This window comes from Lemur catta, chromosome 5 (genome assembly GCF_020740605.2).
Source record: "Lemur catta isolate mLemCat1 chromosome 5, mLemCat1.pri, whole genome shotgun sequence".
NCBI classification, from domain to species: domain Eukaryota; kingdom Metazoa; phylum Chordata; class Mammalia; order Primates; family Lemuridae; genus Lemur; species Lemur catta.
The window spans coordinates 13,742,676-13,770,347 of record NC_059132.1 but is presented as its reverse complement, the minus strand read 5'-3'; the positions used below and the strand labels follow the sequence as shown (position 1 = coordinate 13,770,347).

The 27,672-nt window shown below is 51.6% G+C and overlaps 1 protein-coding gene across 1 annotated transcript in view; it reads right to left on the bottom strand.

The window, feature by feature from the left end:
- STK10 (serine/threonine kinase 10) overlaps positions 1-27,672 on the bottom strand; it is a 102,486-nt gene that overhangs the window by 18,973 nt on the left and 55,841 nt on the right. The window contains exons 5-13 of the mRNA XM_045551177.1: positions 25,524-25,596; positions 24,490-24,684; positions 23,914-23,995; positions 16,023-16,157; positions 13,412-13,960; positions 10,883-11,013; positions 6,159-6,282; positions 5,542-5,721; positions 165-257 (exon numbers count right to left, since the gene is read on the bottom strand). Coding sequence (XP_045407133.1) covers positions 165-257; positions 5,542-5,721; positions 6,159-6,282; positions 10,883-11,013; positions 13,412-13,960; positions 16,023-16,157; positions 23,914-23,995; positions 24,490-24,684; positions 25,524-25,596 — 1,562 coding nt within the window. The remainder of the gene's footprint in view (positions 1-164; positions 258-5,541; positions 5,722-6,158; positions 6,283-10,882; positions 11,014-13,411; positions 13,961-16,022; positions 16,158-23,913; positions 23,996-24,489; positions 24,685-25,523; positions 25,597-27,672) is intronic.

Here is a 27,672-nt window from a genome sequence, read left to right as displayed (position 1 = left end):
ATGAAGATGGGGCTGGACTTACGTATTCAGAACAAAAGATGGGCATCTGAGGGGAAGGACCTGGTCACCATCCAGGGTCTCAAACCTGGACGCTGCCCCCACCGACAACTGCCCCCCCCCCACAACTGGCCCCTCCACTCCCCAACCGAGAGCCGAGGACTCACAAGCAGCAGCTTTTTCTGTGTGTGCTCCTCCATCTTCTGCTTCATGCTCTCCTTCCGCTGCTGCCGGGGGAGCTTCTCCACCTCATTCTTCACCTGCACCAGAGACAGCGGAGAGCGGCCGGGTCAGGGCACCTCCTCATGCTTCCAACACTATAACCTTCCATCCCAGACTCCTGGGCCAGGGAGGCTGAAGACGAGGCTCAGCTTCCCAGGCACCAGCCCCTACCAAGCCAAGCCCCCCTGACCAGGTGGCGTCCTCTGCCCTACCCCTGCCTGCTGCCGGCTCCAGCTCCTGGGCTCCCCCAGAGTGGACAGGGGCCCTTTTCAGCGGCTTGATAGCCACCCGCCTTCTTCTGGCAATAGCACCTCAGTTTCCTTTAGGGCAATGATTCGCGACCTTTTAAAAAAATTATTGGCCCCTCAGAAGCCCTTTCAGATATTTTTCCTAATCACTCTCCCCCCTATGAAATATTAATCCCACAGATACACTGTCAATTTCTTAAACCATTGTGAGAACTAAGTTGTTTTGCTTCCTTGGGATAACAATATCAGCCCAGCTGAGAATGCACCTTCAGGGCCCCCCACACCCAGTGCCCGAGGGTCAGGCGGGCTGACACCCCCCACCCCCACTGGCTCTAGGCTGGGCGTGTGACCCAGGCTGGCCGAGTAGCACATTCCATGGCCCTGGTCTCAGGCATTGGCTCAGCGATGAGCATGTGACCCTTGCTGGGCCAGCGAGAGCTTCGGGACACCTGCTGGAACTAGGGGAGGAAAGCTGTCCCTGTCCTCTGGGGCTGCTGAGCTGGGAGGATGTGGCCCGGGGGCGGGGGGGGGGTGGTTCTGCCTGAGACAAACTTAATACAAGGAAGCAGTGCCAGGAGATGAGGAAGAATTCCTGGCAACACTTCTGCCCCCCTGGTAAGAAGCCAGTAAGTATTCTCTCTTCCTGCGTGGGTTTCGTGGGTTTCTGTCTTTTGTAACAGGGGAGGGAGAGAGATTCATGACACGTCTCTCTGAGGAAACTAGAGTTCCTCAGACAGTTCCTTCTGAGAAACCCACACGTCACAGGTGCCTAACGACACAAAACATGCCCCGACTGACAAAGGGCCCTTAGGAGCATCTGCTGAGGGGAAAATACTGCACACGATCGAACAAAGAGATGCAGGTAAGCCCACAGAGGCCGTCTCCTGTTGATTACGATGAAAACTCAGATAAAACGCAAAAAGGAACTACTTGAGGACTCTACAAACTAAACAAAAGTAGGTGACCGTGAAGGAGAGTCAAAACTTACAGAAGGGACTGGTACAGGCACACCATAAGTTTCCTATTTTTTTCCTTTTGCTCTTCTGGCTTCGTACTAGTCCCAGACCTGTCCCATGATGCAGTAGAAAAGGTGGCTAAAATGCCACAAGAAATCTCGTGTTTCTGGCCAGAAAATCAGGAAAAGGAGTCTGTGCCAGCCAATGAGTGTGGGATGAACCCCAAAGAGAAGAGTGGAGGAAAACGGAAATCTCCCTAATTCTGTGCACAAACACACACGTGTCACACATTCACCCCGGGCTGAGCATGAATGGCACAAATGGAAAGGAGCATACAAACAAATAAACTAACAAAACAAACAAAAACCCAACTAAACTAAGATTGGAACCCACAGAAGATAAGACAGAACTTGTGGTCTGCACCTAACAGGGTTGCCTGCTAAAACAAAAAAAGTCAACATTCTCCAAAAGATTGGAAAAAAAGAATCAACAAATATCAATACAGATGTTCAAATTAGCAGAAAAAAACCTCTGAAGCAGCTATTATAACTATGCTCCATGAGGTAAAGGTTAAAAGTCTTTAATATTTGAAATTAACAGACAAATGGAATTTTACAGCGGAGAAATACAAACTATTTTTAAAAAACCATTTAGAAAACTTTAAACTAAATAATACAATGTCTGAAATTAAAAGAAAGCATTGGATAAATTCATAGCAGGATGACAGAGGCAGGTCAGTGCATTTGGAGACTGACTAATAAAAACTATACAATCTGAATAACAGACAGAAGAAAGAATAAAACAATGAAAGTTTCAAGGACTTATGGGAAAACATCAAAGGTCTAATATTTATGTCTTTGGATGTACCGGAAGGAGAGGAGAAAGAGACTGGTGTAGAAAATGCACATCAATAATGGCTGAAAACTTCTCAAATTTTGTGAAAGACATAAATTTACATATTCAACAAGCTCAATGAAACCTAAACAGATTAAATGAAAACAAAACTACACTTATATACATCATAATGAAACTCTTGAAAACCAATGACTAAAACACTTCTGGAAAGTAGTTAAGAAAAATATGACACATCATCGCAAGAGAATAATGATTCCAACAACCGTGGATTTCTCAACAGACACCAGGGAGGCCAGGAGCCAGTGGGGAATCACATCCTTGAAATGCCTGAGGGCCGCATCCCTTTCCCAGCTTTGTCCTTCACCCCTGCTGCTGCATGGGCCGGGCCTCCCATTCCGACCTGGGCCTCACCCAACATCTTGCAGCCCTCACAGAGGTGACCTTTGGGATCAGAGAAGGAGGTCTTGGAAGAGTGGAGCAGGCAGGCAGTGGCAGGACGGTGAGACCATGGGACCCTGGGGTACCACAAAGCAAAGCCCCTCACTGGCCTCCTGCGAGGTGGAATCTCTAGACTTGACTTTGGAAACTGACAACAACAATGGATGAGAACTGAGAGTGCTGTATCACGCACTAAGCGCTTGCCGTGGACAAGCGGCTCTGCCTGCATTCTGCCACCTCCTGAGGCCCGTCCGGTGTTGACTTGCTTTTACAGAGGAGACAGAGGCGCAGGGACTTTGCGTAGCTTGCCTGAGTTCAGGACTCAAACCCAGGTCTTTCTGACTCCAAACTCCACACAACCCTTCCACCACGACGCCGTCCGGAAAGAAGGGCAAAGCCCAACTTGCTTCTCCCTGCACACGATGACGAGACCATCGTCCTCCTGTGCTCTCTCTGAGGCATACGCAGAGTGTCTCGGGCTCCTCACAGTCGCCTGACTTTCCACACTGACGGTCTCCATGACCGCGCCACCTCTGAGGACGGGCCGTGTGTGGTTTGCTCGTCACCGCCTGACGCGGGCTGGCAAATACCAGGAGCGCTAAAATACACACGTGTGATTAATTAAGTAACAAAGCCCCCAAACAGCTCCGTGCACCAAACGTAAACGCCAGCTTACACTTAGCCCAAGGCCACCATAAGAGACGTTAAGGACAGCAGCTCTCGGGGACAGGGGCGAGTCACAGAATCAAGGCAGGCAAATTTTCCTACAGGGAAGAACAGTACTACTGGGAGAAAATCTTCCCAAACGGCTCGAGCCACATCCTCCTCAAAAAGCCAAAATAAAAAGTAAAATAAAGTGAAATGAAATGAAATAAAATAAATAAGCCAAAAGAGCAGTCAAGCTTTTTCTTTCCATGAAAACTTTTTAAACAAAAACACCCAGAGAAAAAAATGTTTTTAAACTGAGTGTGAGCAGAACCCCGAGTACCAGATCCCATGCCAGGTCAGAGGTCAAGGGCATGCTGGCGCGCCCTCCTGCTCATGAGAAAGCCCAACGTTGTTAAGGGCCGGTTCTGGGAAAGCGTGAGGAGCTCTGGGCCTTCCCATCGCCCCTCTCCTGTGCCAGGCCCCCCTCTGTGGCCCGCCCTGTTTCCACCGTACAGTTCCTGCCACACCCACACGCACACGTGACAGGCGCAGAGCCAAGGAGGGAACGGGCATCTACCAGTCACTTATTCTGGGACAGACACTTGGGTCTAACACTTAATGTCTTTGTTTAATGCTCAAAACATCTATGTGAGGAATGGATGTTAACAGCAGTTAATAAAACCGCAAAGTCCTGCCTCTGCCCACCACCCTAATGATGCGGCCTCTGCACACCTTTGTTTCCTGAGCTCCCGCATCCTTCCTAAGCTCCACACTGATCATTTTGCAGTTCTTTGAACGCTCCACTCCAAGCTCTTGCCCATACCTCAGGGCCTTTGCACATGCTCCTGGAATATTCCTCTGCCTCGCAGCACCCTTCTGGTCTCAGCTTAAATGCCATGTGCTGAGAGGCCTTCCCAGACCACTCTAAAGCACATCTCTCCAGATCTTCTCCGGTTAACCAGCCTATTTGCTTCCAAAGCACGGCGGCAACTGTTTTATTTATTTGATAGCATACTTGGCTTTTGTTTCTCTGGAGATTAACAGTTCCTTGAAGCACCCTGTCTATTTTGATCATTGCCGTATCCCTGGCATCCAGCAGTGCCACCACACATATGAGTACTCGGTAAAAACCGCTGCGGAATAACTCATTTTGACAGACGGCAACTGGGACTCAGGGAAATGGCTCGTCCAAAGCCAAACACAGCTAGCGAGCCACAGAGCCAAGACTCGAAACCAGGCCTGGCCTGCCTCCCACGCCAGTGCTCTCTGCACAGGAGCTGGGACATGCTTAGCATCGCTTCTCTGTGTCCCTGACCCAGCCCACCTGCCCCTCTCTGTGAGATGGGTCAGGACAAGGGTGGTGAGGCAAGTGAGACATTCAACTCGGGCACAAAATTTAAGGGGATGCCCTCGGAGGTAGTAAGAAGGTAGACGGTCCTGAGACAAGGAGAGGGAGCCTTTGTCTCCCTGCAGGCCACTTCCTGGCCTGCCCTGGAGAAGGGCATCTGGATCTCCAAGAACAGCCTGCACCTCCCCCTGTGGAGTGACACCGGGACGCTGGGACATTCTTTCCTAGACAGGAAGGAAGGAGACGAGCAGGTGGAAGCCCCCAGGACAGGAGCAGCAATCCAGGCTGTCCCAGTCTCCAGCTGAGTGCACTGAGCAGTGGGTGAACGGCCTCCGAGGGTGCTCCACATGCTGGGGGCCCTCAGAGCCCAGTTCCCAGACTTCACCGTCGTGGGCGTGACGTTTGCTGTACCCAGGGGCCTTACTACCTCCCCCTCCACCTCCAACTGCGGGGAGGAGGGGAAAGAGAGGGACGTGTTGTGTTTGCCCACCCAGCACCCACTCCCTCCTCTGGTGACAGCATCTCGAATTCCCTTGGGCCACCACCCCTCCCTTCTTCCTGCTCTCCTTCAGCCGGGCTGCTAGGCTGGGAGAGTGTGAGGGAAGCTGCTGAGGCCACATGGTGACAGCCATCATGAGCCGCCAACACAGAGGAAAGCAGAGCCCCGGAGACAGAGAAGCGGCTCCTAACCGTGCAGACACGGCTGGATCTGAGGCTTTCGGGCGCACCCCTGTATTGCTGAGGTGAGGCTGTGCTGGGATTCCAATCACTGGCAACCAGGAGGGTGCTAAGACTCCTAGACAGCCTGCCCCGCCCAGCACATATCTACCTCCTTCTTCATGAGCTTGAGCTGCTCTTGGAACCGAGCATAGTCCCGCTCCTGCTCCAGGCGGATCCGCTTGGACTCCTCCCGACGGCGCACGGCATGGTCTTGCTCCATCTTCTCCACTTGCTGCTTTTGCTGACGCTCCAGGTTCTCTAACTCCGTGTCAAAGAACTTCTTCTTGGCCTGAAAGGAGCAGAAATCCAAGAAATTCAGGAAAGTCACTTTATATCTGGGAGGGAGATGGGGAGAGCTCGGAGCTTGTGCTCAGACCAGCTCCACCTCCTCTTTGTTGTGTGGCCTGGGGAAAGTCACTTAATTTCTCTGAGTCTCCATTTCCTCACCTGCAGAAGGGAGACTAGACCATTGACCTTGCAGGGTTTTATATGGTGTTCAACCAAGGTTATTTCCCTTCTAGAGATCCTGCTGTGTGACTCAGATCACTGTGGCCTTCGTGCAATTCTATGTTTACAAGCTGCTGTCTCATAACATCTGGGAAAGCACTGGAACTGGGCAACTGTGCATTACCCTCCACTGCCCAATCATTCCCGCTCTGCGACGTCCACTTAAAAAAAACATAGTGACAAGAAGCGCCGCAGAGCCCCATCTTCGCTCAGACTCACGTTGATTTCTTGTTCAAAGCGTTTGTGCATCTGCTCCAGCTGCAGCTCGTGCTTGTTGCTCAGCTGGGTCTGGTGTCGATGCTCCTCCTTCTGGAGCAGCCGAAGCTCTCGGAGTTCCTGGCGCCTGATGGGTTAAAGGATACAGATATTTCACAGTGAGAAGGCGGCCTCAGAGATCACAATACTCACAGTTTGGGACGTGGAAGGCTGGATCACAGCAGAAAATCACACAAGTCTTGGGCAGAGGCATGAACAGAACTCGGGCTTCATTTGACGTTTACTGACAGACAAAACCTTAATAATCTTACTAAACTGATAAAAAAGGAGCACTATCCTAACGAAAAAGTGGAACAGAACATGAACAGACATGAAACAAAAGACAAAAATAAATTTTAAAATTACCTATGTGGATACGAAATGTAAACTAAAAGGAAATAATATTTCCATTAACTAAATAGGCTGGAGTATGGGGGAAATTGATACTTTCATTTTATACTAATCTATAAATGTACATTTATACATATACTGCTGATAGGTATAAATTGGTACAACATTTCTAGAAGATAATTTGGCAGTAAGTTTAAGTTTATGCCTTTTGACATAGTAGTTCCATTTCTGATATCAATTCCAAAGAAATATTTATAGATGCATATCACCATTGAATAAGGATGTTTATAACAATGCTATTTGTAACATAATAGTACAAAATTGGAAAGAAATATTCACCATGATAGGTCTCATTAAATACACTGAAATATATCCATATGATAGAATTCTATATAACCATTAAAAATCAAGTTTTAGGCCGGGCGCAGTGACGCACGCCTGTAACCCTAGCCCTCCCGGGTGGATCGCTCGAGGTCAGAAGTTCGAGACCAGCCTGAGCAAGAGCGAGACCCAGTCTCTACTAAAAATAGAAAGAAATTATCTTGACAACTAAAAATATATAGAGAAAAAATTAGCTGGGCATGGTGGTGCATGCCTGTAGTCCCAGCTACTCAGGAGGCTGAGGCAGTAGGATCACTTGAGCCCAGGAGTTTGAGGTTGCTGTGAGCTAGGCTGACACCACGGCACTCACTCTAGCCCGGGCAACAAAGCAAGACTCTGTCTCAAAAAAAAAAAAAAAAAAAAAAAATCAAGTTTTAGAAAATATTTGATTACTTGGGAAAGCATCTATTTAAAATAATAATTCTTTATGAACAGATATGGAATGATCTCTAAGCAAGATGTTGAAGAATGGGTCTATTATGCTACCTATCATCTGGGTAAAAAAAAAAAAAAAGACAACAATATATGCCTGTGCACATGTATGTATGTGTGTGTTTACTTTCCTGTTTAAACACTGAGTATTTCTGGAAGGATTATACCATAAAATATCCATACAAGGAAGAAAAATGGATTCTGGCAGAAAAGTAAGGGAGGGAGATTTTTCACTGTTTAACTTTTTTTTTTTAATTTTTTAATTTTGAACCATGACATTATATAGGTATCCTTATCCAAAATGCTTGGTACTAGAAATGTTTTCGATTTTGGAATATTTGCCTTACACTTACCAGTTGAGCATCCCAAATCTGAAAATCCGAAGCCCAAAATGCTGCAATGAGCATTTCCTTTGAGCATCATCTCAGCATGCACAAAGCTGTAGATTATGGAACATTTCATGTTGTGCATTTTCAAATTTAGGATGCTCGACCTATATTACCCATTAAAAAAATACAATAAAAATTTGACCTAAACTACATGGTATCCCTTAATTTTGTAATATATCTACTGTCAGTGTGTATACGTTTATCCTCAGAAAAAAAACTGGTGAGATAAAAGTGTTAGCCATGTTTCTTCCTGGGCAAGTCCATTAAAAATTGATTATGTGTCATTTGTGTAATCAGAAAAAAAAGAAAGAAAAAAAATTAAAATGCTACAGAGACTTGGGCTTTCTGGCTGTGAATCGGCGTGGGGGGAGGCTCCTTGGCAGCCTCTCAGAGTTGGGGTCCATGAGGCCCGTGTCGCACCACGGCAATTCCCACTGTGCGGCCTCACTCTGACCCCAGGGGCCTCCCTCACAGCTCTGCGGGGCTCTAACTGCTTGTGGAACTGCTGCCAATAGGAGACAAGGACAGGCTGGCAGTGCAGAGCGGCCGAGCACATCCTCTGGGGTCAGAGGGACCTTGTCTGAATCCTAGCTGTGTCACCTTCCAGCCGGGTGTCCTCTAGGGCAGTCACCCCACCTTTCTGGGCCTCACTCCCTCATCTGCAAAATGAGGCAAACAATCTTTACCTCTCGGGTTCTTTGAGGGATACATGAGATGATGTATGTAAAGTGCCCGCCTGGCACGTGACAAATGCCATGTGAGTGGCAAGTGCTTGAATTACAAGGAGGAAGCAGAGGCAACGGCTACCAGGGTGTCTGGAAAAAGCCAGAAATGCTCTCTACAGCCACACATGGAAGCTTCTATCTGAGCCTCTGCTTTTCTGGAAAGTGACAAGGTCAGAGGCAACTTTTGAGAGTGTTAACAAAGAAATAGAAACCCTGACTGGAGAGAAACTAAGGCTTACAGAACAGCTGACAAAAGCCAAAGGACACAGAAAGAGGACAGGCAGCCCTACTCTGACGCACGGGGACAGGCAGGCACAGAGACAGGCTGGTGGCACAAGGAGCAAGAACGGCACGAGCAATCTCAGCGAAGAACAGGAGGAACTCTGACCAAGACTCAAGGGTGGAGAGTGATAAACAATCAGTCTCGTGGCTCCAAAGCCTAGGTGTGACTCAGTTCTCCGGAAATGCCAGGACGCAGGTGTAACCAGGGACACGGCCCTGCCGGGGAATGAGCGGGGCTTCCACGCTCCCGCAGTCTGGCGGCGTGGCCTGGTTCACAGGACAGCCGGCCCTGCTAAGGCGGGCAAACGAGGACGGCCGGGTTCGTCCCGAGCTCCCTTCTGCCCCTCCTTGAAGTCTCACCTTTGAACCCTAGCCGCACACAGCGGCTCTGCTTAGCAGGTGACCATTAAAACAGAAGGTGGCGCCATCAGCCAAAAGCAACCACTTCCTCAGCCTCGCCAACCTACACAGATTACACCAGTGTGCGTGCGTGCGTGCGTGCGTGCGTGTGTGTGTGTGTGCGCGCGCGCGCGCGGAAACACCACTAACTAATGAAAAGGCTGCCTCTCACTCCCCAGGCTCCTAGAGGAAATCGGTACCCCAGGACATCCAAAACTGCTTCTGTTTGGCTTTGGGATGCTTATGCTTTTAAAAAATAGGAATGTGTTTCATGTTCCAGAAATTTTCTCCCAACCAATAATGAATTTACCCTGCAAAGGCCTGGCCCCGAGAGAGCTCTGTGGCTCCGAGGACTCCCTGACTGCTAAGCCCCCCACCCCACCAGCAGTCCCCAAGAAGCTACAGGGTCCAGTGAAACCCGGGGGAATTCTCAGACCCAGCTGGACTCTCAGGTCTCCCTTTCCAACCCGGGGACCCAGGGAAAGTAACTTGCCTGTCTAGAAACAGTGTGTCCTCATTTATAAAATGTAAAGAGGGCTGTAAGGGGGACTGAACAGGTGAAAAGTGCAGGATGGGTCCCGGCAAATAGCCTTTCTCAGCCCTCCTCCCCTGTCCACTTGCTCCAAACTGTATGTTGAATCTGACCACTTTGTCCCTCTTTCCAGCTACTGCCTCACCCTGAGCCCACAGCCAGGCTGTCCTGACAGGGTGTCCCTGTCTCCCTGCACTAGTCCCTGAAACAAGCCGAGCGGTCACTCCTCAGGGCCTCGGCAATTGCAGTTCCCTCTGTGCTGCCCCAGCTCCGAGCATTGCCTGCTCTCACCCCCCGGGCTTGGCTCAGGGGCTTTCCTCAGAGCAGCCTCCCCCAGCCCAGGTGCCCACCATCATAGCACCTGTTACTCCTTCACAGTGTGTCCCACAATCAGGGATTATCTCGTGTGTTCTGTGTTGGCCTATTGGGAATAATTTCTACAAGAGCAACAGCCTCATCTGTCTGGGTCACCACCTATCCCCAACATGGTGGGTTGGTGGATACATGGGTGGATGGATGGCTGGGTGGAGGGGGGAATGGGTAGATGAATGGATGGATGGATGAACGGATGGGTGGATGGATGAATGGATGGGTGGATGAGTAGATGGATGGACGGAAGGATGGGTGGATTGGTGGATGGGTGGATAGGTACGTGGATGCATAGATGGATGGCTAGATGGATGGATGGATGGATGGATGAATGGATGGGTGGATGGGTAGATGGATGAATGGATGGGTGGATGGATGGATGGATGGAAGGATGGAAGGATGAATGGATGAGTGGGTGGGTAGATGGATGGATGGATTATGGATGACTGAATGGATGATTGGGTGAACAGGTGGATAGGTAGACAGATAAGTAGGGTAGATGGATGGATGGGTAGATAAATGAATGGAAAGGTGGATGGGTAGATGAATGGGTGGGTGGATGGGTGAGTAGATGGATGGATAAATGATTGTGTGGGTGGATGGTTGGGTGGATAGATGGATAGGTAGACAGATGGGTGGATGGATAGATGGGTGGCTAGGTGGATGGATGAGGGAGTGCAGGATCCCAGGCAAAACCAGTTTCCTTTGTCTCCCTGCTTCCCCCACTTCACGCAGTGGACAGACAGCCCTCTCACCAAAAACACCAATGCCCATCCCTCTGATTGCACCCCCACCCTGTCACCGCCATTGGTGGCCCCCCAGGCTTGCCTGAGAAATCTCATCTCCTCATCCTTCTTCTCATCCTCGCTGATGATCTTGGAGGTGGTGATGCTCACCTCCACGCCATCCACCACAAATTTGCGAGTCCGCTTCAGGGTTTTATTGTGCAGCCTTGAGTCCTGGCCAGGGAAAACCATAAGGCAAAGCTCAGCATTTCAGCTAAGGGTCCCTGGCTGACACAGGGCGTGAGGCCCACAGCTCCACTGACCCACAGCCCGGCCCCACCTAGGGAGGATGTGGCTGTCCACTGTCCCTCTTGCCTCCACCTCTCAACTTTGGGGCCCCAGTGTCTGAGTGCAACCTCTGGCCCTTCCCTGGCCTCAGCCTTCAGACACTGCACACAGAGGCCTCACCCACCTCGCTGCCAGCACTCTCGCACACACAGCACGTGGCGCTGGAAAGAGTGGGCTCTAATCCTCAGTCTACCACTTACTGCCTCTGGACAAGCCTCTTGCCTGTCTGAGCCTCGGCTTCCTCAACTGTCAGAGGAGGGTAACAACAGCACTTGCCTCCAGGGCGGCTGTGGAGTCCATGAGAGAGCGTGTGGGGAGGGCAGGGCAGCGCCTGCTCGCAGCCCATCGCCCGCGGCCCACACGCGATATTATTTCCGATGGCCATTACTGCAGACTACAACATCCCTCGTCCACAGTGCCAAGATCCAAAGGAGCCCCCCAAAATAAAGGCTGTTTTCGGAACTGACTTGGCAGCCAAACCTGACCTGGGCTGAACTCCACTGGCAGCCCCACCCGTCGGGAGCTGCCATGAAAGTATTCAGAATCTTTATCTTCCACTGGGAATAATCGCACAGTCTGCTGCCTAGACTCCTGGAGGTGTCACGGTGTTTTAACTTATGGAAACCTTTGGAAGCTCTCGGCTCCGATTCGGATGAGGGCCTGGGGGCTGCATTGCGTCCTCGTGGCTGCCCCCTCTGCCCACTGCTCCGGCCTCTCGACTGGTTTCGAAGGCCATTCCTGGGGCAGACCAGCCCTGCCTTTCCAACACGGACCCCCAGGCCTTCCAGCCCCCAGGAGAGCAGTGACTAAGCCAGGTTGCTCTGGGAGTAGGTCTCTGAGCCCTCAGAGTCTGTGCTCAGCCCCACTCCCACTGAGCAGAGTCGCAGGCAGTTCTTGCTCCCCGCAGCTGGCTCCTCGCTCCTGCAGGCTCCGCCCGTGGCACGTCGCCCAGGCGCTCCGGACAGCATCAGCGTGGAACCACTACACCGACTCTCACCTCTCTGCTGTCCGGCTGCCCGGTGTAGGACCCCATGCAAGGTCGGTCAGCTGGTGGTGACAAGGGCAGGCTGGCAGAAGCGAGAGTGGAGGGAAGAAAGGAAGCCCAAGGCCACAGCCCTGCAGTAAGAACTGCTCCTGGTCACGGAGCCTCCAGGCCTGAAGTGACAGGATCCTGGTCATGCTGGGGCCACTGATGCAGCCAGGGACTCTTGTCAGAACAGCCTGTGATCCCTGATTCACTGCAGTCAACCAGGAATGTTCTCAACACCCTTGAGAAGAGGTGGGGAGACCCTGCTCTAGATGGGTCAGCCTTATTTAAAAAAACAAAACCTCTCCTTTTTTTGTTGTTGTTTTAAATGCTTAGTGTCTTTTTAGGAAGAGAAGGGACAGGACACCCGTCCTAAGGACGATGATGCTCATACGTAAAAGCTGCTGTCTGCGCTTGTCCTGGTGACCTGCTAGAATCGCCCTTTCTTTCAGTTCCTGAGGCTCGTGGCTGGGCTGGCAGCTGCCTCTCCTTCCCTCACTCCCATTTGTTTAGCAAATGTGTTTGAGTCTTGACTACATTCTTCACCAAGTAAAATGTTGGGGAAAAAAAAAAGACACAGTACCTTCCTTAAAATCAAACTTGGCTGGCGAGTCAGGAGACCAATGGTGTTTCATAGCACCTTGGAATTTATTGGAGTGGGCAGAAAAAGGAGTCAGCCCTTCCATGGCCAGGAGGCCATGGCTCCCACTGGGAAAGCTCAGAGCCCAGGGCCTGGGGTCTGATCACCTCCCCACTCCTACCACTGGGGCCTGGGCTAGCTCCATTTGCTCATCTGTAAATTGCGGGGATGCAGAAGCCTCTCTGTTCTTTTTAAAGCACTTTGCACAGTGTTTGCCTCATGCTGAGTTCTCAGGCACAGTGGCTATTGTCATTCATAGCCACCCCCACCCCCCCAGAGAAGAGAGCCTGGAGCCCCTTTCTTGGATCACAGGACTAAGCCCCAAATGACAGGACTTCCACATCCAGAACTCTCTCACTCAAATCTTACCAGGGCCTTTAACCACACTTTGAAATGTAAGCCCAAACCAACTCCTGATGTTCCTAAATCCCATACTGAACTCAGATATTTTAGAGACTAAACTATGGATCAAACTGAAAGCCCCTTAAGGAAAGAGCCATCCTTGTGAACCCCTTAAAATGGGAGGCAGCCACTGAACACTTTTGCAAATCAACGCGGAGCAGCAGAACATCCTGCGACCTCCTGCTCCAAGCCTGCGGCAGGAGAGGTGGCATTACCTTGATGGACAGAGAGCCTGACTCCCTGTTCAGGGACAGGTCAGCAGACAGGGAGGTGCCGTAGTCCACGCTCTCGGAGGTGGAGAGGCTGCCGCAGTCCGAGTTCCTCTTGGATGGGCCCGCTGCTGCCTGGGCCGGGGGCTCCAGGCTGCCGTTGGCCACCTTCTCGCTGCCCAGCGTCTCCAGGGCACTGCTGTTGGGCCGGCTCTGGCTGGCCTTTTGGGACCTGTTGGCGGCGGGACTGAGGTCCCCACCCTGGTCAGCGACTTGCTTCTCCTCAGCCACCTGAATTCTGGCGTCCATGGACACCGGTCGGGACCTGCGGAGCGGCACGGGCACTGCGAGGCCGTTCTCCTGCCCAGGGGCCACATCTGGGGGGCAGGCGGTTTGGAGGGACCCGTCCCCTGAGGGCTGGCTGCTGGGCCCATTCACAGTGTCCTGAGGCTGGCTGGGTGGCAGCGGGGTGGAAGACGACTTCTTGAGAGGCTCGTCTGCATTGAGGTCCGGCTGGTTCACTTCGGAAGAGTCCTGAGTGTGGTTCCCCAGGGGCTAGGGGGGAAAAGACAGTGAAGCCACGCTGCTGTGTGTCCAAGGCCAGAGTCAGACGCAGCGGGGAAAAGAAGTCGGACGCCCCCCAGGCGAGCGGCCAGGGCCCGGGGCGTAGAGCAGGCATCCCTCCAAGTGCCCGTGGGCACTGCTCCCCACGCCCAACCAGGGATAAAGCTGCTACGTATTCTGAAGAACAGGACTCCCCTGTCTCTCATCTTAGCTCCACTTAATAGCTGTTACTCCTCCTCCGAGGCAATTGTGGCCAGACAGCTCATGCCCCATGGAGGGGTGGGTGGCTACTCAGTTCCTGCCAGTTGTGACAATGTGGGAAATGGGCGCCCCCCGCCGGGGCCAGACCTTCCAATTTTTCAAGACAAGTTGGAAATCTGGATTTTTCCAGGACATCTCTTGACTTTAGATGGGAATTAACTCAAAATTTTAAACAACCATATGAAGGCCAAAGCAAACCTTTCTAGGGGCTGGACTCAGTCTTGCAGCCACTAAGTTTTAGGTTCTCTTTCTGTTTTTTGGAGTTTTTGTGGGGTGGAAAGTACTGGAAGCATTGCTATGGTGAACCAGAACACCAGTTTCTGCGGATAAAACCTAAATGCCAGCTCGATGAACACAGTGAGTGTCCCTGCAGCCAACTTCCAGGTCAGGAGGGGACACTGCCATGCCCCTCTGGCCCACCGCCCATCTTTCCCAGCGGGAGTCCTCCCCCTCCCCTTGACACAGCCTCTGTCCTGTGATCTCTAAACGCTATAGGTGAGAGTTGCCTGTTTATAAACCTGATATTAATGGAATGACACTATAAGCATTCTTTTGGGTCCTGCCAGCCACTTTTGACTTCAGATATGGCAGCTAGTGGAAGCAACTCCAATCCACCTTCTAGTCAACACCCAGAGTGACGGCTCAAAAATTCAGACCTGGTTCTGTCACCTCCATACCAATACCTGGCCCCTTCCTGAAACCCTCCGTGGCTCCCACTGCTCTTAGGACAAACACCAGCCTCCTGCCTGTGAACGAGGCCAGGCGTGAGTGCTTTCTGCTTCCTCCTGCTGCCAGGCCCCACTGAGGTTCTCTGACTCCCTGCCCTGCCCACACCTGGCCTTGCCACCTATCAGCTCTGCCAGCCACTTCACTATACAGACCTCAGTTTTCCCATCTGTAAAATGGAGCCTTGGTTCCTCTATCAGAGCTGCAGAGCACCCAGCACTCAACAGGGGCCCCATGCATGGCTGGGCTGACTGCACATTCCACTTGCTCTGCAACCCTTGGGGCTTTTCTTCTTCATCCTGCTGAGGGTTCACACCAGCCCCAGGCTCCTCCCAGGACTGAATTAAACTTGAGAACGCTGCTGTGTCGTCCACAGCACAAGGATGTGGGCCAGCTCCGTGCCCTGATGGGCAGGTCCAGACCCTGCTTCATTAGGCACCTGGAACCATCTGACCGCCCGTCTCACCCCGCCCCAGGGGGCCTCCCCAGTCAGACCAGGGGTCACAAAGCAGCAGCTCAGGACAGAGTCCAGCCCACAGATTTGTTTTCCTTGGCTCAAATGGTTTTGACAAATTTAAATTAGCTTCAATTCCAATTTAAATCCAGCAAGGGCTGAAGCTGCCAACGGGTTCCAAACGTGCCAAGACATGGGTCTCCTCGGCACTTAGGGCAGCCAGATGGGGTCCAGGGTGGCTGGAGCCCGGGCCTGCTGCCCCTGACCATACGCAGCCTCACCCACTTATCTGAAAGTGAGCCAAAAACACAGTCATTTTGTACATGAACCACAACAGGAAAAAAGGCTAGGAAGCAATGAATCGGTTAATGACTTTTAAAAATTGGAAGATTTCATGTGAAAATCTAGATTAGATCCTTGGTCTCTCTTGAAAGCTCACAGGATCCAGCCAACACACCTGGCTGCCTCCTGCTGGTCCACAGGGTCTTCCTTCAGCCCCAATGTGACCATCTTTCCCTGAGTGGGGCAGAAGCAGCAGACTCCTACCGCTCCCGCGCCAGCCTCGGCCCGCTGGGCCCCGTCCCTCCCCCGTCTGGGACCTCCTGGCCTTACCGCGGTGGCATCCCCGGCGTCCTCCTCTTCCCCCTCGTCCCGGCCGTCTTCGATCTCCTCCATCACCTCGGCCTTGGCCTCCGCCACCAATTCCCGCAGAGCCTTGTTACTGGTGATGCTGCTGACGAAGGGATGCTACGGGGCGAGACGCACCTGCATTAGAGCCACTTCGGCGTGGCGGAGCCGACCCGGGCAGAGAAGGCCAGCCTCTGCCCTGAGCAAAATGTGAACATGACCTCGGTAAGGGAGACCAGAGGCAGCTCAGAAAGTCCTGTGTGTGGCGGAAAGAGGACAAGTGCCAGCTCTGCCACTCGCCAGCTGTGTGACCCTGAGCACGTCACTTCACCTCTCTGAGCTGCAGGCTCCTCACCTCTAGAGACAGTGATGTCGAACCCACAGAGAGGTCGTGGGGATTAAAGGAGGTAAGGCACAGGGGAAGGCTTAGCCCACAGCAGGAACTTGAGCACCGTTTGAGGGGGGAGGACGTTATTTGTTTATTTCCCTTTTTAAAAGATTTTAATAGGTGGTTTTACAAAACATATACATCTTACGCAGGAATAACTTTCATATGGTAAAGTTCACAAATTGTTACGCACAATAACTTTTTGCACATATATAAATACACACACACACACACACACACAGTGCAACTACCACCCAGCTCGAGATACAGAACATTCCTGTCACCCTGCAAAGCCCCATCTGCCCCGGCGGGTGGCCCCAGTCCCCAGGGCTCCTGTCTCCAGAGCCCAGTTCTGCCTGTGTCTCAAGGTCACGTAAACAGGACCAGACAGTGTGCAAACTTCTGTGCTGGCTTCCTTTACCCAGCAGCATGTCAGATTCACCTGTGTTGTCATGTGTTTTGGTAAATTCTTCCTCTTTACTCCTGTGCAGGGTTTCACTGTGTGAATACGCCACGGCTTGTTTACTCATTTTGCTGCCACTGAACATCTGGGTCATTTCCTATTTTTGGCAACTACACCTAAGGCTGCTATGGACGTTCTTGTATATGTCTTCGGGTGGACATATGTTTGGTTTTAAGAAAGGAAATTCAAAATTTTGAGGCAGAGTGTTGTATGTTCTATTCTAGGCTTTTACAGAAATGTCACTGTCTTTAAAAGTAAATGCTTTTTTTATGGACCTTGCAAAACACCAAAGCAGAAGGTCTTATCGATGTTAAGTCAGCGTGTGTGTCCTGAGTAAAGCCAGTCCTCGGGCATCTCATCCCCAGCACCGGGGTGTGTTTGGGGACGTAGGATTCCTCAGTCCACCACACTCACCGGGGCTTCTGGGAAAGGAATGTCGGGCGGGGGTCGGGAGCATCATTAAGTTGGAATTTGCTCATTTGAAATTTACAGGAAAGCTCTGATGAAACTCACCATTTTTATTATCAGAATATTTATCTGCAGAGGAAAAATGTCAACAAGATTGCTGAAGTACTTACGTGATTAAAGAATAAATTTCTAGCACCTTGAAAACACATTCAGAACTGACAGGTTCACCACAAATCACTCTTATCTGCTCATTTAAAACAGTGCATTTGTGGGAGTCCACCAGGCCACCCTCTTCAATTTGTTTACCTTACCTTGTACACCTGAAACCCAGAACCCTCACTTCTCTTGGCCCTTTCGTTCAGATTTTCCTAAATCCGTCGGATTTTCTCTAGTTAGTCCAAACCAATGAAGATTTGAAGAACTTAACTTTTTTTCTTCCTTTCCCACCTTCCCATCCACTCGCCGATTCATTCCACAGCCACACAGTGAGGCCAGCGACGTGCAGGTGTTGAAACCTGGCTGCACAGGTGAGGCCAGGTCTCTGCCGGGGGCTCACAGCTGAGCAGGAGACGGTGGGCATGTAGCCAAATAATAACCAGGGTAATTTCAGATGTTGTTAACAGGACAGCAGAGGGGAGTAGAGAGTATGGTCTGTGGTCAGAGGGGCCTCCCTGAGGAGGTCACACTCCAGCTGAGACCTGCAGGACATGGATGGGCCAGCCAGGGAGAGTCTGGGCACACACATTCCAGGCAGGCGGGGCAGCAAGAACAAAGGCCCTGAAACGGCACTGAGCATGGAGTGCTGGGGGAGCGGCAAGCAGGGCAGGGTGGTGGGACGCAGGTGGGGAGGAAAAGGGCTAAGAGAGGAAGGACGGGCCACTGCATGCAGGTGAGCAGCTGAGACTTTATCCTCAGAAGCCACCCGAGGGCTACCGTGCAGCCGTGATTATAACTGCTACCCTGTAAAGATGTCATTCTGGCTGCAATGTGGTTTCAAGAACTCTTGGGTGGGGCCTTAATAACGGTTACTAATCGTAAGAGGCAAGGTAGTGTAGCAGTCAAGAGTGCTGGCTGTAGGCCCTAGAACTCAGCCACCCAGGGTTAAAATCCAGCTCCACGGCTAACTCAGACAAGTGACTTAACCTCTCTGAGCCTCAATTTGCTCATCTGTATGCTATGATAAATGGTTTGGCCGTTCTAAGCATTATAGTGAGTGTTCGAAATATAGCAGCTATCATGATCATCACCACCATCATCACTATCATCGTATCATCATCATGATCATCACTGTCACCACCATCATCACTGTCACCACCATCACCACCACTGGTGGCAGGAGCAGCAGCACCATCTGAGGAGCCTCTTTTGCACTCCAGCCGCTCCCATTCCTTCCTGCACGCCCACAGAGCAGTTTTTTGGAACCAAAGGTAAGAACCAAGATCCCCAAGGTCCCTGAGCTGCACCCTGCAAAACCTAACACATGTGAACTTGAGCAAAATGCCCTGGGATCCTTCATTGCAGTGACTGAAGCAGACCTGGCAGAAATAAATAATGCAGGCACAGGCTTCTGGAAATACCATGTTTTCATCGGGCCATCCCACATATTGACCAAATTAGTGGCTTTTCATCACAGCCAGGAGCCTGGCTTTCTTGAAGCAGAACCATCTGCTCCACTGCCTCCCCTGAGCACCCTGGGGTCCTTAGGAGGTGGAGGAGGAAGCTGTGGGAGGGGAGCCTGGGGTGGAGGGGTGAGTGAGCAGGGCAGCAGACGGGGGAGCCTCTCCTGTTGCTGATTAGACCCAAACACTGTTTTGTAATCTGCTCTGGGACCAAGCACAGCCCTCCTCCGCCACTGCACCAGCCCCGCTGCCTCCACGGATGTGTTTAGAGAAGCTTTTCCTCCAACCCCCAAACTGCCAAGGCCCATCCGAGAGACGAAGCCCTGGCTATGCGGCAACGGAAGGTGTGGAACCTTCCTAGGGGGCCAAACGCTGGCCAAACAAGCTGGGTGCCTGCACGGGGTGGGCTGTCTGGGCACACGTCTCCCCAGGGGACGGCCAGATCAGAGGGAACTCACCCACCCAATCCTTCAGGAACAGCTGCTCGGTGCCATCTCTGCTGACAGCCCGAGGTGCCAAGAAGGGTAGCATCACACAGCTCGCCAACTGGCTCCCACCCCTCTGGCCAGGCCTTTTCTTGCCTTCTAAACAGACATCCTTTCCAAGAACTTGAGCCTATTTTTCCTCTATGTGCTTAGAAACCCTCAGCCAGAGAGATTCTGCACTCCAAGACTGGCTTTAGAAAATGCCTAATAATGCTCTCAAGTTTTCAGGTGTCAGCATCTCTCCTTCCCTTCCAACCTTCTTCTCTCCCTCTCTTTCCCTTTCATTCCTTTTTTCTCTCCTTCATCCATTCGGAAAAACAGCTTACCAGCATGGTCAAGAGCACAGACTTTGGAACCAAACGACCAGGACCGGAGTCCCAGCTCTGTCACTTACTTACAAGCTGTGTGACCCTGTACAGGCTACTTAACCTCTCTGTGCTTCAGTTTTGTCATCTGTTCAATGGAGATCTGAAAGGTAACTGCTTCACAGGGTTGTTAGGAGGATTAAATTAGTTATCATTTGCTAACATTTAGAATAGTACACCTGGCATGGAGAAAAGGTTATTTAACAGGTAAAAATAAGTAAATTTATTTAGCAAATATTTATTGAAGGCTCTTTACATATGAGGTAGGCACTATTCCTGGGTCCTTTCAGGACTTTCAGTGAACAACACAAAGTCTACTGTCCTTAAGGAGTTAACATACTGGTCAGGGAGCTCAACATATGATATATAACATTTATCACGTAATATATACTATATGATACACATGTTATATAACATAATGCATCATATATATCATACCTATAATAAACAAGGGAATTATATCCTCTGAGTGCCGTGTGCCATGGGAAATGGAAAGTAGGGCAGGGAAGGTGGGTTTGGGGATGTGGGGTGCAGCAGGTTTGAGTCTCACGTGGCAGTTGGGGGAGGCCTCCCCGAAAAGCTGACATGTGAGCAACAACTTGAAGAAGAGGGACAGGCAACTGCAGAGGCATCGGGGGAAGGGCATTCCAGGCACAGTGACAGTCTGAAGACCAGCACAGAGGCTGGGTGGCTGGGACACAGTGAGGGGGCGACGGGGAGAGGCGATCAGAGGGGTGAGCAGGGGTGAGCAGCTCACACAGGGCCCTGTGGGTCACTGCCACTCTGGAGTGAGACGGGGGCGGTTAGGGAGCCCTGGGCAGGGGAAGGACATGAGCCGGCTCCCGTTGAAAGATTCCCTCTGGCTGCTGCGCTGAGAACCGACTGGAAGAGGGCGGGGAGACCAGTGAGTTGGTGACAACCAGAGTGAGGGACGATGGCGGCCCAGACGGTGGCTGCAATGGAGGGGTGGGAAGGGGACAGGTTCTGGGCATGTTCTGAGGATTTCGCGATGGAATGCTCACGGAGCGTGAGAGGAAGAGAGAAATCAGGGATGGCGCAGGGTTTGGGGCCTGAGCCGCCAGGAGGGTGGCAACGCTGAGGACTGAGATGGAAAGCCAGTGGCGGGGCATGTTCGGGGCAAGATGCAAATGCTCCGCGTTCAGTTTGAGACGCACACTGGACACCGGGAGGTGGACAGCCAACAGCTGGACACCAAGTCTGGGGGCAGGAGAGCGGTCTGGGCTGCAGGCACACAGCCGGGGGTGCGACAAACTGGGAGAGACCACGAAGGTGTGCGGGGCTGGGCACCAAGGCTCAAGCTGACTACAGGTGGCACAGAAATCGCTCATGACCTTGACAAGAACAGCTGTGACAGAGCAGCTGGGGCAAGGAACAAATTCCACAAGTATCTACTGAGCATCTCACAGGTGACAGCCGTGATGCTAAGAACACTCCACTCAGAATCTCACTCACTCACACAGTTCTGTGCAGCAAGAAGCACTGTCCCCACCTTACAGATGGGGAAACCGGGGAACCGAGTGACAACGGCCCAGATTCCAGGCTGGGTGTGCCTGAGTTCAGAGTCTGCGTCACTAAGCACTACGTGACCCTGTGTGAGTAAACGAATGAATCATAGGCCGACAGGGGCAGGTGTCACTCAGCCCGAGGAGGGACTCGGGCGAAGATGAGGGCCAGGAGGCAATTCCTGGAGGCAGACGGACACCAAAGGCCTAAGGACGGGCGGGAACAGCAGTGCAGGGGGGATGGGAAGCCGAGATCTGGACTTCTGCCACTCACAGCCAGGTGACCTCTGGCAAGCCACCTCCCTGCTCAAGCCTGTGTCCTCCCCTTCAGGGTGTAACAAGGCTCCTCCCGGCCCTCTCCGGGAAAGCGGACGGCGGCACATGCTCTGAAAGGTGTTTCATGCATCTCGAGAGGGCTCCTTTCTTCTGCAACCCCGTCTGTTCTACACTAAGAATCCTCTGGCAGGACATTTTTTCCAACTATGGAACGGAAATTCCTGGCTCAGGCTGAGGCTCCAGGGCTGCCATGTGGGGATGGGGGACAGCTGGTCTTTTCCCGGTGGAATGTTCTAAAGGCCGGATGTATCAGGGCAGGAGGTGCCTGCTTACAAGAAACAATTGACCCCAAGCGGCTTGGAGTTTTTGCATCTGATGGTGACAGCAGCCTCACTCCACCCCAGCCCACTCCCCACCAAATGCCACAACACCCAAAAAATGAGGCCTTTGGGCACTCCAGATACTTGCTTTCAAATAGATTGCAGAAATTTAAAAGGGACAATACTGACCCCTCATAGACAGACCCCATTTTGCATTCTGGTTCCTTTTCATTTTTTAATCAATCAATCAATTCAATGCATCAAACATTCCTTGAGCACAGTGCTTAACACTTAAGTCACGCACTTTACAGCATCTCTCATTTAATCTTCATGACCCTGTAAGGGGGGCATTGTCACTAATCACCATTTCAGAGTGAGAACTGAGGCACAGAGAGGTCAAGCCACTGGCACAGGGTCTCACAGCCAGTGAGCGGCAGAGCTGGGATTCGAACCCAGGACATTCCCACCTGGCTCACACTGATAATCACTAAGCTGCACACCCCAGAGGGATACGCTGTGTCCCGATGTGTCAACCACAGACCCAGTGCCTGGCACGCGGTGGGCAGTCAGGAAGAGCTGGGTGAATATCAAGACTCAGTGCTCCGTGTGTTGTCTCCTCCTTCCCTCCCGCCCCACCTCAGGGGCCATCACATGGGCAAGGACCAGAGTGGACAGGGCAGTGGAGGGGCAGTGCCTCTGTGTCACCCAGCCTGCTTTATACCTCTTCCGTCAGTGGTGGCATGGGGACAGCAATAGGAAGATTTGGGGACCGCTGGGCAGATGCAGCTCTCAGAATACTGCTGCAAACATGCCAGCGCTCACCTGGTGGCTGCTAACTGTGACGCTCTGACGCGAGACACAGGCCCAGGCGAAGGGCGGCTCACAGCTACCTCCAATAGTTCAAAAACCATCATCCACTTCCCCCCTAAGGCCACACAGCCAGCTAACGAGGTGCTCCAAGTGCCCCTGACTCTGCACACAGCAGCCAGAGGGACCCTTGTAAATGGAAGTCACATGCTGTCTCTCGCCCACTGGACCCTCCATGACCCGGCCCCATGTGCAGGAAAGAGCTGGCACAGCAGGCCTCTGAAATGCCTGCTTACGACGTCAGAGCCTTAGCTGCCTCTGGGATTTGGAGAGGGTTCCCGCCGTTAACTGGTGAGAGTGGCCCACTCCCCCCGGACTGTTCCTACAAGCCATACGGCTTAGCCTGGACGCCTGCTTTCCTTCTGGAGTCTGGAACTTCGGGCCATGCCAGGCAGGGGGTGCCTGTGTGACCACCCCCCAGTAAAAACCCCAGGCACTGAGTCTCTAATGAGCTTCCCTGGTGGACAACACGGGGAATGAACTAGAAACCACACCGGGGGGCTCGGGAAGCTTGTGCCGGGCTCCCACACCTCCCGTGTGCCTCGTCCCCGCACTGAGTTCTCTCTGTGTCCTTCGGTTGTGATAAGTCCCGGTGGGGAGGACGACAGTGTGCTGAGTCCCGTGTGTTCTCTCAGCGAATCATCAGACCTGGAGATGGACACACTTGGTGCCTCTCTGATCTCGTCTCCAGCCCCCGTCTGGCCTCCTGGCTCCTCCCAGCACTCCCGCCCCAGACCTTGGCCTCCGCCCTCGCGCCATCTGCCTCGCTCCCTCACCCCTGCTGGCGGCCGCTCACCCAGAGCGTCCTTCCCCTTCCTCCCTGCACAGGCCTTGCCCTCGTGCTGTGGCACATTTCTCCACAGCTCTGGCCACCCCTGACACGTGCACATATTTGTTTGTTTGCCGCCTGACCCCCTACTGGAACAGACGCTCGATGAAGACAGGGGTCTGGGTGGCTTTGTTCCCCGAGGCATTACCGGCAGAGCTGACATCCGGGAGGTGCCTAGGGAATGCCGGCTGATGACAGACAGCTGCTCGTGCCCGAGCCTGGGCGGGGTGAGGAAGGCATCCCGCTTCTAGGGCACCGATGAGCTCGCCTGGCTGCCACCCTCCGGGGTCCCTCCACCTCCAAAAGAGGGGCAGGGGCGGGGGATCCACTCACTTCCAGCAGCTGAGCGGCACTGGGCCGGGTTTCTGGGTTCTTGTCCAGAGCTACCTTCAGGAAGTCTCGGAACTCCACAGACCTGGGAGGACAGGTGTCAGCAGTGAGCTCGGAGGGGGCGAGTGCTGGGAAAAGTCCCCCATGTCACAGACTCTGCTGTTCCAAACACACCCTCAAAGGGCAGAGGGCACTTGTATGAGCCAGAGTGGTGGAGGTGGCAAGGCCCACGTGATGCCCTTTCGGGGACATCACTGCCCAGACGGGGATGTAGAAACCAGAGAGGAGCCGGGACCTGCCCAGGCCACACAGTGTACTACGGCAGTGCTGGGATTTGAACCCCAGCCCCCATTCCCACCCAGGGTTGTGCCACGTGACTCTTGTTCCCTCAGTGGGATCCAGCTTATTTGGGTCACCTGGTTTGCCCCATGTCGCTCTCATGTCAGCAGCACAGGGTCCAGGGAGACCCCCCCCCAGCTTGGCCTCTCCCTGCCTCCCCCTAACACTGTACCTCCCCCGTCCCGCCTGCCCCCTGTCCCGGGCGTTGACCCTGCACCAAGCACCCCGCTTGCTCCTTACCACTTAGAAGGCGTGAGCAGAGTGGGGGGCTCCGACTTGGCGATCTTGAGCAGGACCCGCATGGGGTTGAGCTCGTGGTGTGGCGGCTCGATCTGGGCCATCTCTATCAGCGTGATGCCCAGGGACCAGATGTCGGCTTTGTAGTCGTACGGGGTGTCCTTCATGGTCTCACACATGACCACCTCGGGGGCCATCCTGAACCAACCAAGGGACAACAGAGGGCTAAGAATCTGGCCTCCGCGGTGCTTCTCGGAGATTCGGAGTCAAGGGCCAGCACGAGCCAACGCCGGGGGCTGGCAGCGCTCCCGAATGACGATCTGCAGGACTTGCCATCCCACCGTCTTCTCAGGGTGGTCTTCGCGGCGGCCGCCCGCGCGTCCCGCTGCAGTTCCCGGCGCCCGCCACAAGGCGGCGCACGCACCCCGGAACCCAGAGGCCTGGGGAGGCGGAGGGGCAGAGGGGACCGCGCCGGCCCGGACCGGGCAGAGAGAGCGCAGCAGCGCAGAGGGACGGGAGAGAAACGAGAAAGAGGAATAAAAGGAGAGAGAGAGAGAGAGAGAAAGCAAGGGTGAGTAACAGGCAAGCAAGAAGGAGCCTAAACTCCACAGTGGCAAGTAATGCGCATGAAACACTTGTGAATAGAAAGTAGGTAGGTGTGAAATTGAGTGACAGAGTTTTGTTTGTTTTTAAAGGGATAGTTCTGGAAAAGAAGGAAACAGCAGACTAGAGAGGTCCAGAGGGACTTAGAGGGTCGGAACTGAGCTTGTATTGTTCGTCCTCACTGCCCCGTGCCCCGCCAGCGCCTGGGTAAATCGAGAGCTGAGCCCTGTTTCAGGAATTCCAGCGTAGTGACTGTTAAGGGCGCACCTTCCATGTGCATCACTTCGTTTCATCCTCACAGTAACCCTGTTAGGCGGGTGCTACTGCAGCCCCCTTGCCTCCTGGCTCTTCTCCCTCTCCACTACCCAGAGGTCACCTTGGGGAAGCTTTAGCCATCAGTCCACCATTCAGTTTCCAGAAGCCACACAACTCACCAGTAAGGCGTTCCTATGAAGGAATCTCGTTTCTGCAGAGTTTTCAGATTCTTGGCAGACACACCGAAGTCAGCTGCAAGACAAAACCTCAAATGTAGTGTTTGACGGGCATTCCTCCACCCACGGCCCTGGGGTAAAAGCCCGTGATGTGAAAACTCAGAGATGTACCTTCCAGCTTGACTAACAGATGCCATTTTCTATCTAACAAATTAAAGATCATTAAAAACATGATTTCTGCTGCTATCAGGAAGTACTGAGATGGACACTTTCCTATCTGCTAATGACAGTGTAAATTGGCGGTAGTCTTTAGGAAAGCAATTTGGCAGTAAATAGCAACAACCTTTAAAATGTCCACACTCTTTTGATCCAGTAATTCCAATCTGGGAAATGACCCTAATGAAATAGTCTTAAATTAAAAAAAAATTATGCATGATGATATTCATCAAAGTGCCATTGTAACAGTGACAAACTAAAAACAACCATAATTGCTTAGCTATCAGGGAATGATTTCAAAACCTTTTATAATAGATTAAGAAAAGTGTGATATACCCCCATACGATGGAATACTCTGTAGTTATTAAAATTAGTTTTGAGGGATTTTTTAATGTTAAAGATTTTATTTACATACTAATACTTATATTACCGTATAAGGTTAAGTGGGGATGCACAGTTCACCTATACTGTATACTCAGAATTATGCTCCCCTAAGAAAGGGCAAAAATGTATATTGAATTGACTTGAAGGAAATACACCAAATTGCTTGAATGGTTGTCTGTGGGTGGTCAGACTTCCACTTTTCTGAATTCCATCACTTTGCTCTGAAAAACATGTATTCCTTTAAGGACTAACAAAAAATAAATGAATGAAATGTATCTTTAAATACACCCCAACACTCTCAGCCTTCCTTCACACACCCACTGCTAAGAGAAGAACCCAGGCTACAAGGAGAAATTTCCTCCAAGGGCTCTTGTCTTCTGGGGCACAGTTTTATCTTGATTAAAAAATAGATTCAGGGCCAGGCAAGGTGGCTCACGCCTGTAATCCTAGCACTCTGGGAGGCCGAGGTGGGAGGATCGCTCGAGGTCAGGAGTTCGAGACCAGCCTGAGCAAGACCAAGACCCCCGTCTCTACTAAAAAATAGAAAGAAATGATTTGGACAGCTAAAAACATATATAGAAAAAATTAGCTGTGCATGGTGGGGTGCATGCCTGTAGTCCCAGCTACTCGGGAGGCTGAGGCAAAAGGATTGCTTGAGCCCAGGAGTCTGAGGTTGCTGTGAGCTGGGCTGATGCCATGGCACTCTAGCCCAGGCAACAGAGCGAGACTCTGTCTCAAAAAAATATATATATATATGTATGTATATGAATTATGTACCCAGAATAATTAAAAATAAAAATTTTTCTAAAAAAGAAAGAAAAAATGCAGTTAGGTAGAAGGAATAAGCTTTAGTGTCTGGTAGCATAATAGGGTGAATATAGTTAACAATAATTTTTTGTATATTTCAAAGTAACTAGAGGAGAAGATTGCAAATGTTCCCAAGACAAAGAAATGATAAATGTTTGAGGCCATGGCTATCCCAGTTACTCAGATTTGATTGTTACACATTATAGGCTTGTATCAAAATATCACATGTACCCTATAAATGTGTACAACTATTATGTATCCATAAAAATTTTTAAGCATTTTTAAAAATAAAAAAGATGAGGTTGCATTTGTACACACTAACTTGGAAGTTCGTCCACAACACACTGTCCCAGACATGCTGCTGACTGACCGATACGTGTTATAAAATGTACAGTGTGCTTCCAGTTGTATCTTAAAAGACTGATATTATGCATATTGTGTGTCCATGTCTGAATACACACACATGGAAGGGTCTGGAAGGCCGCACATCAAATTTAATAGCATCCATCTCCCTGGAAGGGGGATTTTGGTGTTTGCAGGGGGCATACACAGAGGGGGCTTTAGCTTTTTTACTTTATATACTTTAATTCTTTGAAATGTTTTTGATAGAGTTTATTGTTTTCATGGTTTAAAAAACTGAAATGCATATACAGCAAAGTTTTTTGGTCTTGTGGGTTTTTGGTTTTTCTCTGCTAAGTAAAACCCAGTGGGGGCCAGGATGTGGTGACACTGGGGAGAGTGTCGA